General features: G+C 40.0%; 1 protein-coding gene across 3 annotated transcripts in view; it reads left to right on the forward strand.

Annotated features, from left to right (window-relative positions):
- LOC126355880 (intraflagellar transport protein 172 homolog) overlaps positions 1–16,808 on the forward strand; it is a 372,812-nt gene that overhangs the window by 154,922 nt on the left and 201,082 nt on the right. For all 3 annotated transcript variants that reach the window (XM_050006382.1, XM_050006381.1, XM_050006383.1), the window contains one exon: positions 13,946–14,089. In XM_050006382.1, coding sequence (XP_049862339.1) covers positions 13,946–14,089 — 144 coding nt within the window. The remainder of the gene's footprint in view (positions 1–13,945; positions 14,090–16,808) is intronic.

Raw genomic sequence — 16,808 nt, forward strand, 5'->3', positions numbered from 1 at the left:
TGCATGTAATGGGTTGAAGGTGTTGATCTGCGTAGGCAGAGATTCGTTCTGTGGGGGCTCGGTAACCGGCTACAATGGGGAGGCCGGGATGATTGGGTTTGGGAATTTTAGGAAATAGGTAGAAGGTAGGGGTGCAGGATGTCGGTGGGGTGAGGAGTTTGATGGAGTCAGGTGAAAGGTTTTGTAGGGGGCCTAAGGTTCTGAGGATTCCTTGAAGCTCCGCCTGGACATCAGGAATGGGATTACCTCGGCAAACTTTGTATGTAGAGTTGTCTGAAAGCTGACGCAGTCCCTCAGCCACATACTCCCGACGATCAAGTACCACGGTCGTGGAACCCTTGTCCGCTGGAAGAATGACGATGGATCGGTCAGCCTTCAGATCACGGATAGCATGGGCTTCAGCTGTGGTGATGTTGGGAGTAGGATTAAGGTTTTTCAAGAAGGATTGAGAGGAGGCAAGGCTGGAAGTGAGAAATTCCTGGAAGGTTTGGAGAGGGTGATTTTGAGGAAGAGGAGGACGGAACTGTTCCAGGCAGGGTTCAATTTGGATAGTGTCTTGGGGAGTTGGATCATTAGGAGTAGGATCAGGGTTATTTTTCTTTGTGGCAAAGTGATATTCCACCCTGCCCCCCCCCCCCCCCCCCGCCCTCCAGGTAAGTCTTTCCGCTCCCGGGATTGGAATGACTCCTTACCCTATCCCTTAAAACCCACATCCTTTCGTCTTCCCCTCTCCATCCCTCATTCTTGACGAAGCACCTGTTGGTTGCGAAAGCTTGAATTTTGTGTGTGTATTTGTGTTTGTTTGTGTGGCCATCAACATGCCAATGCTTTCATTTGGTAAGTTACATCATCTTTGTTTCCCTCTATTATATATACAGACATTTGCTTCTGTCTGTGTATGTGCGGATGGATATGTGTGTGTATGCGAGTGTATACCTGTCCTTTTTTCCCCCTAAGGTAAGTCTTTCCGCTCCCGGGATAGGAATGACTCCTTACCCTCTTCCTTAAAACTGACATCCTTTCGTCTTTCCCTCTCCTTCCCTCTTTCCTGATGAAGCAACCGTTGGTTGCGAAAGCTTGAATTTTGTGTCTGTTTGTGTGTGTATCAACCTACCAGCACTTTTGTTTGGTAAAAATCTACATGGAGGAAATAAATAAATAAATAAATAATGTTTTCTGTATGACATTGTCTTTTTTTGAATTAATGGTGGTTCCACTCCATTGTTTCAGAGATCTGTGTTCAATAGCTGCCAGAAGATGGGACAGTTCTCATGCGTATCTGATAAAGAATTTAACAAATACCCTATCGTAGCTACTGGCTTCCCCTCTTTTAACTAATTTGCTTGTTTTTCAATTCTACAATCATTTATCTCCATATCTGTTATGCATCCATCAAATGATTGAAATGCTATTTTGTTATCTTCATTCACACAACTTCAGAAGACAGAAATTAATACTTTGGTTTTCTTCTTGCCATTTTCCATTTTGACACCAGTATGATCAATGAACTAGATAGTTTGTTTTGAGCCACTGTCCAACTTTTCGTAGATCCAAAATCACTTTATCTTCTGAGACAATTCAGATGTTGCATTAAAATTCATTGAACAGTTTTTGCTTATTGTCCTTATGCCTGCGTTTTCTGTCTTCATCTTTTTTTACCATTCAGGTTTCAGCTAGAGACTGTGATTTATTATAATACATTTACTCTCTGCATTGGCATAAAGTGTTTTTATTTATTTATGCCATTTGGAATTTACTGTAACTTATTTATGCCTTAAGCCAGTTTTTTGTTTTAAACTGGGTGTGCATTACTTTCATAAATAAGTGACAATAATTTTATGACATTGTCCGGAAAACTCTTCTAGTTATCTAATACCAGGTTCATGTTTCCTATTCTGTTCTGTATATATTCCACTGCAATTAATACATGTTATCTGCTCAAATTTCTGAGGATACCACACATAAGTGCTTGTCAGGCTTACAGAGGACATTCTCCATTCTGAAAGAACCACACATATATTCCAAATGTCCTCTGCTAACCAAAGACAGACATGCTCTGTGAAGTGCACATGTGATATGTTTGGAGGGCTCTATAGTTCTCCACCTGACACAAGTTATTATTTAATTATTTATTTATCATATGGAAGTACAACAATATTTACACAATATAAAAGAAATATTTATATGTAACAAAAGGAATGTATGAGAGTTATGGTCACTAATTATATCACAAACTGATATCTAGAGCGTCTATCCAATCCAGTGCTGTTGGTGAGGTGTTCATTATGACATTCCAGCCTCCACTAAAACATCTATCAGAACATTCCTCTACAATGTATTCAACATACTGTTCTGCTGCTCCACAGTCACACATTGGGGAGTCTGAGAGTCCGAATTTGTATGTGAAGGACTTAGTTCTTCCATGTCCACATCAGATTCTGTTGAGCACCCACCAGGTTCTTCTAGGTAGTGGGAAGCCTGGTATGCATGTAGGGTCTTCGAGGCCACGGCGAAGTATGCTGGTGTTGTTTTTCCATTTCTCTTTCCACACATTTTTGATCTTGAATGGTTTGGATTCTCGAGCTTTACAGAAAGGTTTTCGATTTGAGATGCATGCACGGTGGATTGAGCAGTATTTCCTAGGCAGGTAGCATTTGGGAGAGCTTTACGTTATTAATCTTTTCCCATTTGCAGGCCGCTGCTTCTTGTCGTCGTCCCAAATGTGGTGGGGCAATGCTACTGAGAGCAGACAGCCAAGGTAATGGGGTTGATCTCAGGGTGCCCGTTACATTTCTCATGGTGTCATTCAGCTGGACGTCAACCTTACTGACATGCACACTCCTGTACCAGACTGGTTGCAGTATTCAGCCACAGGATATATGAGAGATAAGGGTGCTGTACGGAGAGTATCAACTTGTGCACTCCAGGAAGTTCCAGCTAGTTCCCGGTTAATGTTGTTCCTGGTCTTTAACTTTTTTGCTAGTGATTTGAGGTGAGTCCTGTACATAAGTGATCTGTCCAGTGTGATTACAAGATACTTAGGATGAGGGTTGTTTTTAACTGATTTGTTACGGAAGGTGTTGTTTAGTTTCTGGTTTGCTAATCGGTTGTTGAAGTGGAAGCCTGTCACTTCAGTTTTTGTAGGATTAGGGCACAATCTCCAGTTCATGTAGTACTTGATGACTAAGTACTCTACAGTCTCATGTGAGCACATTTTCTCCCTCCTCTAGGTGCTTGCTTTGATATGCAATGGCGGTATTGTCAGTGTAGCAGAACTTCGTAGATATAGTTTCTGTACAGGTTGAGCAGTAGTGGGGCCAGAACAGATCATTGTGGTAGGCCGTTCTTAAGTTTATATGACTTTCTCATTTTGTCATGAAGACAGACTCGGAAGTATCGGTTTTTCAGCATGTTGGACAGCAGTGTTGTCAGTCTTAGGCATGGAACTGTTCACTTTAGCTTTAACATTAGTCCGTACAGCCACACGGTGTCGTAAGCGGCAGTTACATCTACAAATGCTACTGAAGTTTTCAGCGCTTTCTGGAAACCAACTTCGATACTTGAAGTGAGTGCCAATACGTGCTCACGGCAGCTCCGGTTTTGCCTGAACCCTGCTTGGTATTTTTATTTTATTTATTTTTTATTTATTTTATTTATTTATTTATCCATCTGTAGACAATCAGGATTGTATGGATATTGTCAACATGAGTATATACAATAGGTACACAAATTTATAATTGTCACAATCGGAATTCATGAATATTATAACAAGATGCATTTTTAAACCACTTAATGACACAGTTGCTATTTCTATGCATTCACATCATCTCAAGTAATCATTGACAGTATAAAAGCACTTTTCCGAGAGATATTTTTTTAGCGATTTCCTCAGGTTATCTATTTTGCTTATGTCTTTGATTCCTTGTGGAAGTTTATTGTATAATTTAATTCCATTATATAACATGCTATTTTGAGTTTTTGATTTGTTTTTCCTATAGAGGTGTAAGTGTTGTCTGTGTCTGGTGTCATGTGCATGTATGGAACTGTTTATCGGGAACTGGTCAATGTGTCTTTTTATGTATATTACTGTCTGCAAAATGTATTCACACGGAACTGTCAATATACCCAAAGATTTAAATAACTCTGTGCAATGGGATCTACTGCTACTTTTTGTTATGATTCGTACGGCCCGTTTTTGCAACTTAAATATTGTTTGTCTGTTCTGCTCTGTTGATCCCCAGAAGATTATGCCATAACTAATTATAGAGTGGACATACGCAAAATATGCAGTTCTAGTACACCGGCTACTACACACTGAATTTATAATCCTAAGTGCATAGCATGCTGAAGCTATTCGCTTTCCAAGTACCGCAGTGTGCTTGGTCCAATTTAGTTGAGAGTCGACATGCATGCCTAAAAATTTTGTTGGTGGTACACATTCTATGTGCTCGTCATTAACTTTTAGCTTGCTACTGTTCGGTTTTCTGTTTAAGTGGAAGCTAATACTGTTGGGTTTTTTTACATTTAGGGTTAATTTATTAGTCTCTATCCATTGGCATACATGCTTAAGTGTTTCCTCAGCTTTTTCATTGAGTGCACTTGGCGACTCAGCTTTGATTAGGATGTTACTGTCATCAGCAAACAGTACTGATTCACCATATTTGACACTTTGTGGAAAATCGTTTATGTATATTAAAAAGAGGATTGGGCCCAGCACACTTCCTTGGGGAACTCCTATGTTGATGTATTCTGGGTTTGAAAGGTGTGAAAAGGTGTGATTGGAGTTGGTTTGAGTGATCTCCACCTGTTGGACCCTGCTTTGCAGGTATGAATGAAACCACATGTTTGTTACTCCTCTTACTCCTAGTGCATTTAGTTTGTTTAGCAAAATTGTGTGGTCTACCGTGTCAAATGCTTTGGTCAAATCAAGGAAGATCCCTGTTATGTGGTCTCCTTTGTCTAGTGCTTCGAGGATAACATTTGAGAAGTGAGCTACAGCTGAATTTGTGCTTTTGCCAGCCCGGAAACCAAATTGCTTTTCACTCAGAAGATTGAACTTTGTTAAGTAGCCCATGAGCCTGTTTTTCATTATGGTCTCTATGACTTTTGAAAAGGATGACAGTAATGAGATTGGTCTGTAGTTTTCTATGATTTCTGGGTCACCTTTCTTATATATAGGTAGGATTTTCGCATGCTTTAGTGTTTCTGGGAAGCAACCCATGGAGAAGGATTCATTGATGATGTGCACTAATGGGTCTTTGATGTTCTCTATGCAGTCCTTCAGTAAGCACACAGGTATTTCATCTATGCCTGCTGAATTTTTACATTTTAGGTTACTCACAACATTGGATACTTCTTCTGCTGTGGTTGGTTGTAGCATCATTGTGTCTGCTATTTTGTTCAGAGTTTGTGATTGCTTTGTTTTGTTGAACTTCTGTTGCAGTCTGGTAGCTATGTTACTGAAATATTGATTGGCAAAGTTTGCTAGTTTTTTGGGATCATTTATTTTGGTATCATTGTGCTGAAACTGTATGTTTACTGGCTTTAATTTTTTCCTATTAGTTTCTTGTTTGGTGATTTTCCATGCTGCTTTGATTTTATTACTGGCTTTTTCTATAAATTTGTCATTTTGGTACCTTTTAGCCACTAACAATACTTTTTTATAGATCTTTCTGTATCTATGATAATAGTTATGAAATGCTGAATCATTACGGTAGTTTTTCATTGAGCTGAAGTGCTTGAGCGTTTCAGCAGATTTCCTTATCCCATTGGTTACCCAGCTGTTGTTGTTGCATGATTTAGTGATTCTTAGAACTTTAGGGAACACTTCTTCAAACCTGAATTTAAATACTGACAGAAACTTTGAAAACTTCCCATTTATAGTAGGTTCTCTGTACACTTCCTCCCATGTTTCACTGTTAAGTAGTGCAGCAAATAGAGCTCTTTTTGACTTAGAGAAAACCCTACTGTACTTGTGTATTTTAGTGTTATTATCTAATTCTATACCCAATTTTAATAACTGACTGGAATGGTCTGCGATGCCAAGGTCATCTATGACAACGTCACATCTATCTTTCTCTATGTCTGTTAGCATATGGTCAATACTTGAAGCTGAATGTCTGGTTATCCTAGTGGCAGTGTTAATTAATGGTGATACACCATAGGCATACATAATGTTCAGAAAATTATTGTACAACATATCTGGGTTCATCATGTTAATGTTGTTCAAAACCGGTGGTAGGCAGAAAACGTCTTCCGAGATTGTCGTAAATGCATTCTCCGAAAATTATTTCGAGCAGTTAGTCCACGAACCCACGCGAATTGTAAATGGTTGCGAAAACACACTTGACCTCTTGGCCACAAACAATCCAGAGCTGATAGAGAGCATCATGACTGATACAGGGATTAGTGATCACAAGGTCATTGTAGCTAGGCTCAATACCATTTCTTCCAAATCCATCAGAAACAAACGCAAAATAATTTTATTTAAAAAAGTGGATAAAGTGCCACTAGAAGCCTTCCTAAAAGACAATTTCCATTCCTTCCGAACTGACTATGCGAATGTAGACGAGATGTGGCTCAAATTCAAAGATATAGTAGCAACAGCAATTGAGATATTCATACCTCATAAATTGGTAAGAGATGGAACGGATCCCCTGTGGTACACAAAAAAGGTCCGAACGCTGTTGCAGAGGCAACGGAAAAAGCATGCGAAGTTCAGAAGAACGCGAAATCCTGAAGATGGGCTAAAATTTACAGACGCGCGAAATTTGGCACGTACTTCGATGCGAGATGCTTTTAATAGGTTCCACAACGAAACATTGTCTCGAAATTTGGTAGAAAATCCGAAGAAATTCTGGTCGTATGTAAAGTACACAAGCGGCAAGACGCAGTCAATACCTTCGCTGCGCAGTGCCGATGGTACTGTTATCGTCGACTGTGCCGCTAAAGCGGAGTTATTGAACGCAGTTTTCCGAAATTCCTTCACCAGGGAAGACGAATGGAATATTCCAGAATTTGAAACATGAACATCTGCTAGCATGAGTTTCTTAGAAGTAGATACCTTAGGGGTTGCGAAGCAACTCAAATCGCTTGATACGGGCAAGTCTTCAGGTCCAGATTGTATACCGATTAGGTTCCTTTCAGATTACGCTGATACTATAGCTCCCTACTTAGCACTCATATACAACCGCTCGCTCACCGATAGATCTGTACCTACAGACTGGAAAATTGCGCAGGTCGCACCAGTGTTCAAGAAGGTTAGTAGGAGTAATCCATTTAACTACAGACCTATATCATTGACGTCGGTTTGCAGTAGGGTTTTGGAGCATATACTCTATTCAAACATTATGAATCACCTCGAAGGGAACGATCTATTGACACGTAATCAGCATGGCTTCAGAAAACATCGCTCTTGTGCAACGCAGCTAGCTCTATATTCGCACGAAGTAATGGCCGCTATCGACAGGGGATCTCAAGTTGATTCCGTATTTCTAGATTTCCGGAAAGCTTTTGACACCGTTCCTCACAAGCGACTTCTAATCAAGCTGCGGAGCTATGGGGTATCGTCTCAGTTGTGCGACTGGATTCGTGATTTCCTGTCAGGAAGGTCGCAGTTCGTAGTAATAGACGGCAAATCATCGAGTAAAACTGAAGTGATATCAGGTGTTCCCCAGGGAAGCGTCCTGGGACCTCTACTGTTCCTGATCTATATAAATGACCTGGGTGACAATCTGAGCAGTTCTCTTAGACTGTTCGCAGATGATGCTGTAATTTACCGTCTAGTAAGGTCATCCGAAGACCAGTATCAGCTGCAAAGCGATTTAGAAAAGATTGCTGTATGGTGTGTCAGGTGGCAGTTGACGCTAAATAACGAAAAGTGTGAGATGATCCACATGAGTTCCAAAAGAAATCCGTTGGAATCCGATTACTCGATAAATAGTACAATTCTCAAGGCTGTCAATTCAACTAAGTACCTGGGTGTTAAAATTACGAACAACTTCAGTTGGAAGGACCACATAGATAATATTGTCGGGAAGGCGAGCCAAAGGTTGCGTTTCATTGGCAGGACACTTAGAAGATGCAACAAGTCCACTAAAGAGACAGCTTACACTACACTCGTTCGTCCTCTGTTAGAATATTGCTGCGTGGTGTGGGATCCTTACCAGGTGGGATTGACGGAGGACATCGAGAGGGTGCAAAGAAGGGCAGCTCGTTTTGTATTACCGCGTTATAGGGGTGAGAGTGTGGCAGATATGATACACGAGTTGGGATGGAAGTCATTACAGCATAGACGTTTTTCGTCGCGGCGAGACCTTTTTACGAAATTTCAGTCACCAACTTTCTCTTCCAAATGCGAAAATATTTTGTTGAGCCCAACCTACATAGGTAGGAATGATCATCAAAATAAAATAAGAGAAATCAGAGCTCGAACAGAAAGGTTTAGGTGTTCGTTTTTCCCGCTCGCTGTTCGGGAGTGGAATAGTAGAGAGATAGTATGATTGTGGTTCGATGAACCCTCTGCCAAGCACTTACATGTGAATTGCAGAGTAGTCATGTAGATGTAGATGTAGATGTTTAGATCTCCACAAATGATAATTTTGCCTTTGGGGCTGGAGACCATATCTAATGCTTGGGTTAACTTTGTAGTGAATGTGTCCATGTCACCACTGGGAGCACGATAAATACATAGTACTGTTAGTCTTTGGAATACATCTAGGTTTTTTATATCTAAAGCAGATATTTCTATGTGTTTATCTTCACTTAATGCCATGACGTCATTCCTAATTTTATACATAATCCCCTCTTTCACGTATATGCGTGATCCACCACATTTCATAGTGTTTCTACTGTAATGACAGGCTAGAATGTATGAATGTAGTGCTACATTTGATAATTCCGAACCGTTACACCAATGTTCTGTTAAGCAAACAAGTGAGCTGTCAATAGACTGCAGTTCCACTTCTAATTGTTGCACTTTGTTTCTTATGCATTGCATATTTTGGTGGAAGACTGAGAAGCACTGAGCACTGCTTACCTTGTAGTCTTTACGTTTCTCTTGCCTTGGTCTAAGAAATCCTTTTGGTGATGGGGTGTTATGGTTATCCTACTGATTGATGGACTGGCCACTGTTTCTTCCGTTGGATCCTCACATTTTCTCGCTGTTTTTGTTGAAGATGATTCTGGCACTGCCTCTTGTTGTTCAAGTGATGATCCTGGCTGCACTGATGCTGTGGCTGCGACTGACTTACTAGTTATGCAGCTGTTAAGGTGTTTTCGTATTTCCTTGATAGAAACTGGCTGTATTGCAATTGTATTTCTTACAGCGTGGTCGTCTTTTTGTATTAGTTTTGTCAGCATTTTGCTAATGCACGACTTCCCAGCGCTGTTACAGTGTTGACCATGTTTCGTAAACAGTTCTCTTGAATTGGGAAGCTCAAAGAATGTTACATTTTGATAATACTTGCATATTTTACGAAATTGTCTATTTATTTTTGTAAGCTCCAAATTTACGATTGAGTTGTCCTGCAGGTTGTTTCTATGAGGCATGCTTGTGACTACGATATTCGGCACTTTGAGGTTCAGTAGTGTTGTTTTTAGACATTGTGTGGCAAATTTACCCTCGTTTCGGTATACATCGTTGCTTCCACCCCTGATTATGACCGTGTCATTCTTAGATAACTCATTTAGTGTATTACTGTTTTTCGTTATCTCGGTCAAAGGCGCGCTTGGCTTAGTTATTCCTGCGGCCATAAATGATGAACTGTATTCATTCATTTTCTCGGCGATTCTCTTGGCGTGACTATCTCCAAGCACAAGAACTCGTTTTTTGTAGTTCCTTGTTTTATTAGTTGTAAAAATTTTCCTGACTGTGCACTTTATTGGACGTTTAGTCACTGATTCTGATTCATCCCTATTTGCTGTTTTATTACAGTCTTCGTCTAGAACCGAGTATTTATTTGATAGCGGTATCACCGAAGCTGTACTTACTGTTTGTTTACATGCTTTAGTCGGCATCGGCACTCGCCACTTTTTTTGCGCAGAAAGATCTTTTACGGCATCTTGTGCTAGGCGATGATTTTGCTCCAATCCTTGGTATTTTATTTCCAGTTCTTGATATTTCTTCTGGAGTTCTTGGTATTTCGTTGTTATATTCACTAAATCGTCTGATAGAACCCTTATTATTGTTTCTTTTGATTTTAGTGTGTACAGTGTTTCGTTTTTCGCGGCACTCGTAAGGCACTGACGGCATGTCCAATCATGATCGTCTTTTATATACTTCAGATTCACTTTTACGCATTTATCGTGGTACCACAACTTGCACTCAATACACAGGATACCACGCTTAACCTTTTTTACACAAATTTTGCACATATCACTATCACTTTTTATGGAAATTGAGACATCATTACACGAGGAGGGTTTACCCGGCGCCATCTTTATGTATTTGTTAGCCTCTGTGAATGATCTATCACTTTCTTGTCAACTGTTTGGTAGATCCTGTTGTAAGTTAGCCTTTCCAGTAGTTTGTAGCTGACACTGAGAAGGGCAATTGGACAATAGCTTGAGGGATTGTCTTTCAGTTTTTCTGGTTTGAGAGTTGCTAGGGTTTTTGCTATCTTAAAATCTGCTGGTATCTGACCATTGCACAACCAGTCTGTAAAGAATCTCTGTAGCCATATTCTTCCTTTTCTGCCAAGGTGGATGATAAATTCTGGGAACACTCCATCTAGACCTTCTGCTTTCCTTAACTTAAGGCATCTTATGACTTTCTCAGCTTCACTGTCACTAAAAGGAGAGCTGAAGGGTGACTTCCATCGAGGGTGCCATCTATAGTTTTGAGGCTCTTCTTGTAAACTTTTTGTGCTGCTGCTGTCCAGAGGTACATTGTGTGCTTGTGACTTGACGTGTTGTGCAATCCGCGATGGGGTGATCTGTGGTTCCTGTCTTATTTCTGGTGTCGCTGCCCCTAGTTGTCTGAGCTGGGACCATGCTTTGCGGCTTGAGTGGGTGAAGTCCAATTCTTTGGTAGTTGTTAATTACTTTTCTTTCCTTTATCTGTTAAGAGACTGGAGTACCTTGTTGCTGCGTGTGGGTCACCATGGGCTTCGTATTTCTTGCAGAGCTCTTCCATCTCCTTGTTCCAGGACGGCACATATTCCTTCTTGAAACCATGTGGTATATTGCATTTTGTTGCTCCTGTAATGACACCAACAAAGTGCTCGTAATTTTCTAATGTCGCTGGGATCCAGTGGAGATGTCCATCAAATTCCTTTGCATAAGATGTCCAGTTGGCTTAGTTGAAGTTCCACCTTGGTTTTTGGACAGATCTGATTAGAGGAGTCTGAATTCTGATGGCTGCAAGCACTGGTCTGTGTTGGCTGTTGTAGGGAAGCAGCCTACTCACGCCTTATAAAATTCACATCAGTCTTTCCATCGTGTGCCAGCCCGTCCGCTGTAACTAGCAAAACTTTAAAATGAAGTAAATAACCTGAAACATTTTTAGCATGTCAGGAGTAATACAAAATCAATATGTGTTGGATATCAGTTCAATAACTTTAACCATTTTCGAAATTTGGATGTTTTTATGTAAAAATCATTGGCGCAACAGAAAATAGCTAGAAACTTAAAAAATTATATTTAGATTCCTTTTGCATAATAATTTAGTAGAAACAGTATTCTGCAGCTCACAAATTAAAATTTTAGTTCAAATTTATGATTTTCTGGTTTTTGTCTTAGAAATTAAGGAAGCAAGAAAGATTAAGTAGGCGAATAAATAAAGCTAGGATGTTTAAATTTAAGTGAGAAGTTTGAAGAGAATAACTATAAAACTATAGCTCTAGCGTATCTCCAAAGAGCAAGTTCAGAGCTCATCTACTGCTTGTAGTGTAATTAAATTAATTCTCTCGACCAAAATATTTGACTTAGCCACGTCAGACTTTTATTATGATTACTTACTTGTGTGCTGATTGTACAATAAAATTGAAAGCTTCACTGGCCAGCAGCAAAGGAAGCCAGCGGCTAGTCGGGAGAGCAGATTTGATCAGGCCTTCCCTTAGCCGTCCACACCGCGGCTTTATATGTAAGAACACTGTGCGATGAAGAAGAAGGCCCCAGTTCTCTCCAGACACTGATTAGCGCACCACCTGTGCCGGGAGTCGCGTCGCGTCGGTATCATTGATATAAACAGCCTCGGATTCAGTAATAAGTTACTCGGGATATGCTTAACCATGAAATCGTTTTCGAGCGAAGTGTTAATTTTGGGAGGACGTTAATGATCTATCTTTAGTTTGCGTATGTCGTATTTTCACATGCCACCACAGGACAGACATTCTACCATTATTAGCGTGGCGTTTGATGAACATTATCATCAAATTATGGTGAGCATTCACTTAAACATTTAATTTGAACAGTTGTAGTGGCATCAGCGCATTAGACTCTGAACTGCTCTGGTAGTTGGATTGTGTGGATTCTTTTTGGTCTGTGACTTTCAGAATATAGTGAACATTTTAGAGAGAATGGTTTTTGATTATGAATCCCAGACAATCTCCTAATTCCTCAGAGCTATAAGCTGTAACTATAAATGTATTTCTCAAATGAAGTGGGCACTAGGAATTCTAATTACAGGCTTCACATTTTGCTGATCACTTTCTGGTTGCCAATATTGTAGTTAGAGAGCCAGTGTTGAGAACGGCAAACAACAGCATTAAATAAATAATAGGAACATTAACAATTATGCCACCTGCCGCCCCACACTGTGAGGGAAAGCTGATAACACCTCCTTTCTGTGGGTTACTGGGTTGTGTTGTTGATCAGTTGTTAAAATACAGAGATCCTGATTTGTATCAGTCTGCCATGAGGCAGAGTGAAAGCTTTTCAAGTCCCTTGCATCATATGAGAGGTGGTTGTGGTGATTTTCGATCCAGGCTGTAAGAGGTTGTCCATTTGGATCATTTGTTCTCTAACCATACATTTCATTGTGGCTGTTAAAGTCGCATATATAAATTCCAGGATGAGGTACGTCTGGTAAGAGGGGATTTTGCCACATGTCATTAGGTGGTTTGTATATCACAAGTCAAGAATTGGGATCCAAGATCATCGGCGAATTTATGGAATCTCTCATTTAAATTGGGCCCCCTTAATTGATCGCAGAGGGGGTTAGCTGTTTTCACCATTTCACCCAGCTGATGAAATAAATAGGGCTCAAGCCCAGGTAACAGTCAGTATAACTGCAGACACTAAACTACAGCTGACTGCTGCATATACAGTCCACATTGCTTCCACATTTCATAGGAGATCCTCCAACAAGACACTAAATGTCCACCAGATTTCCTTGTCATTCAGACTACAATTTTGCCCTAGGCCTGTATTATCAGTGTACAACTGGAGTTCCCAATAACCAATAATCTTGATGTTGGTGCTTTTCTGGCTTGTCCAGGAAGATCACCATAAGTGTCTGCAGGTGAAGTGAAAAAGACAGTATCTCATATGTTTTGCAAACAAAACATAGTCAATATCATAAGTTGCTGTTGCTATGACCAATATGAGGCAAATTATGCCATCTTCAGATCTAAAATATGGAGTGGGTGATCATTAATCTGAGCAATGGTGTTTGTGAAGGATATAAAAACAAGAGCCAATCTAAGGGTGGCTTGCTGTGTTGCCCTGTAGGAAAAAATCATGGCTGTATTGGATACATTGAGTATACAGTGCTTTGAGCACTGACGTAATAAATAGATAGAAAATATGAAGCTGAAGTTAAGTTACTGCAAAAGTAATTATTACTTGTACTTCTTTCATTTCACATTTTTTTGCCTTGGTCCTGTGAACTACATTCTAAGCATACCTTACTGGTACAGAAAATGTATAAACCATGCAAAAATTATTCTATTTTATGTTACTGGATATTCTTTTGTTTGTTCATACATATTTCAATTGTTTTCAGTGGGTCGTGGATAGCGATGTTGTTGTAGCCCAGTCTAGAAACAACATGTGTATTTGGTACAACATTGATGTTCCAGAACAAGTCACACTAATTACAATAAAAGGAGAAATTGTTGAAATTGTCAGGATGGATGGAAAAACAGAGGTTTGTTACAGCAGAAGGAAGGCCATTTGTACTTTCATTTCTTGTATTCATGATGCCAAGTATTGTAACCTAGATATCTCATGCATGTACTATAGAAACACAATAAACATAAAGCAAGTGAAGTAATTCTTAATGTAGAGTGAGGGGCTTCAAATCCTGGTAATTTGAACAGTTTTAAGGTGACAACTTGAATAGCAGAAAATACTGTATGTATGGGGATGGGGGGCACAGATGCTCACATTTCATGGTTTCAATTTGTGGGATGGTAGAGATAAAATGCAGAACTACATTTCAGGCACTAATTTGATGGCAGCCACACAGTTCAATTGTTGGTGACTCTATGCAGAAATTCATATTTTTTGTGACAGTGAAATAACATTGTTGTTGTTGTTGTCTTCAGTCCTGAGACTGGTTTGATGCAGCTCTCCATGCTACTCTATCCTGTGCAAGCTGCTTCATCTCCCAGTACCTACTGCAACCTACATCCTTCTGAATCTGCTTAGTGTACTCATCTCTCGGTCTCCCTCTACGATTTTTACCCTCCACGCTGCCCTCCAATGCTAAATTTGTGATCCCTTGATGCCTCAAAACATGTCCTACCAACCGATCCCTTCTTCTAGTCAAGTTGTGCAACAAACTTCTCTTCTCCCCAATCCTATTCCATACCTCCTCATTAGTTACGTGATCTATCCACCTTATCTTCAGTATTCTTCTGTAGCACCACATTTCGAAAGCTTCTATTCTCTTCTTGTCCAAACTAGTTATCGTCCATGTTTCACTTCCATACATGGCTACACTCCAAACAAATACTTTCAGAAATGACTTCCTGATACATAAATCTATATTCGATGTTAACAAATTTCTCTTCTTCAGAAACGCTTTCCTTGCCATTGCCAGTCTACATTTTATATCCTCTCTACTTCGACCATCATCAGTTATTTTACTTCCTAAATAGCAAAACTCCTTTACTACTTTAAGTGTCTCATTTCCTAATCTAATTCCCTCAGCATCACCCGATTTAATTTGACTACATTCCATTATCCTCGTTTTGCTTTTGTTAATGTTCATCTTATATCCTCCTTTCAAGACACTGTCCATTCCGTTCAACTGCTCTTCCAAGTCCTTTGCTGTCTCTGACAGAACTACAATGTCATCGGCGAACCTCAAAGTTTTTACTTCGTCTCCATGAATTTTAATACCTACTCCAAATTTTTCTTTTGTTTCCTTTACTGCTTGCTCAATATACAGATTGAATAACATTGGGGAGAGGCTACAACCCTGTCTCACTCCTTTCCCAACCACTGCTTCCCTTTCATGCCCCTCGACTCTTATGACTGCCATCTGGTTTCTGTACAAATTATAAATAGCCTTTCGCTCCCTGTATTTTACCCCTGCCACCTTTAGAATTTGAAAAAGAGTATTCCAGTCAACATTGTCAAAAGCTTTCTCTAAGTCTACAAATGCTAGAAACGTAGGTTTGCCTTTTCTTAATCTTTCTTCTAAGATAAGTCGTAAGGTCAGCATTGCCTCACGTGTTCCAACATTTCGACGGAATCCAAACTGATCCTCCCCGAGGTCTGCATCTACCAGTTTTTCCATTCGTCTGTAAAGAATTCGCGTTAGTATTTTGCAGCCGTGGCTTATTAAACTGATAGTTCGGTAATTTTCACATCTGTCAGCACCTGCTTTCTTTGGGATTGGAATTATTATATTCTTCTTGAAGTCTGAGGGTATTTCGCCTGTCTTATACATCTTGCTCACCAGCTGGTAGAGTTTTGTCAGGACTGGTTGTCTCAAGGCCGTCAGTAGTTCTAATGGAATGTTGTCTACTCCGGGGGCCTTGTTTCGACTCAGGTCTTTCAGTGCTCTGTCAAACTCTTCACGCAGTATCGTATCTCCCATTTCGTCTTCATCTACATCCTCTTCCATTTCCATAATATTGTCCTCAAGTACATCGCCCTTGTATAAACCTTCTATATACTCCTTCCACCTTTCTGCTTTCCCTTCTTTGCTTAGAACTGGGCTGCCATCTGAGCTCTTGATATTCTACACGTGGTTCTCTTCTCTCCAAAGGTCTCTTTAATTTTCCTGTAGGCAGTATCTATCTTACCCCTAGTGAGATAAGCTTCTACATCCTTACATTTGTCCTCTAGCCATCCCTGTTTAGCCATTTTGCACTTCCTGTCGATCTCATTTTTGAGACGTTTGTATTCCTTTTTGCCTGCTTCATTTACTGCATTTTTATATTTTCTCCTTTCATCAATTAAATTCAATATTTCTTCTGTTACCCAAGGATTTCTAGCAGCCCTCGTCTTTGTACCTACTTTATCCTCTGCTGCCTTCACTATTACATCCCTCAGAGCTACCCATTCTTCTTCTACTGTATTTCTTTCCCCTATTCCTGTCAGTTGTCCCCTTATGCTCTCCCTGAAACTCTGTACAACCTCTGGTTCTTTCAGTTTATCCAGGTCCCATCTCCTTAATTTCCCACATTTTTGCAGTTTCTTCAGTTTTAATCTACAGGTCATAACCAATAGATTGTGGTCAGAGTCCACATCTGCCCCTGGAAATCTCTTACAACTTAAAACCTGGTTCCTAAATCTCTGTCTTACCATTATATAATCTATCTGATACCTTTTAGTATCTCCAGGGTTCTTCCACGTATACAACCTTCTTTCATGATTCTTAAACCAAGTGTTAGCTATGATTAAGTTGTGCT

Source organism: Schistocerca gregaria, chromosome 3, assembly GCF_023897955.1.
Source record: "Schistocerca gregaria isolate iqSchGreg1 chromosome 3, iqSchGreg1.2, whole genome shotgun sequence".
Taxonomy (NCBI): Eukaryota; Metazoa; Arthropoda; class Insecta; order Orthoptera; family Acrididae; genus Schistocerca; species Schistocerca gregaria.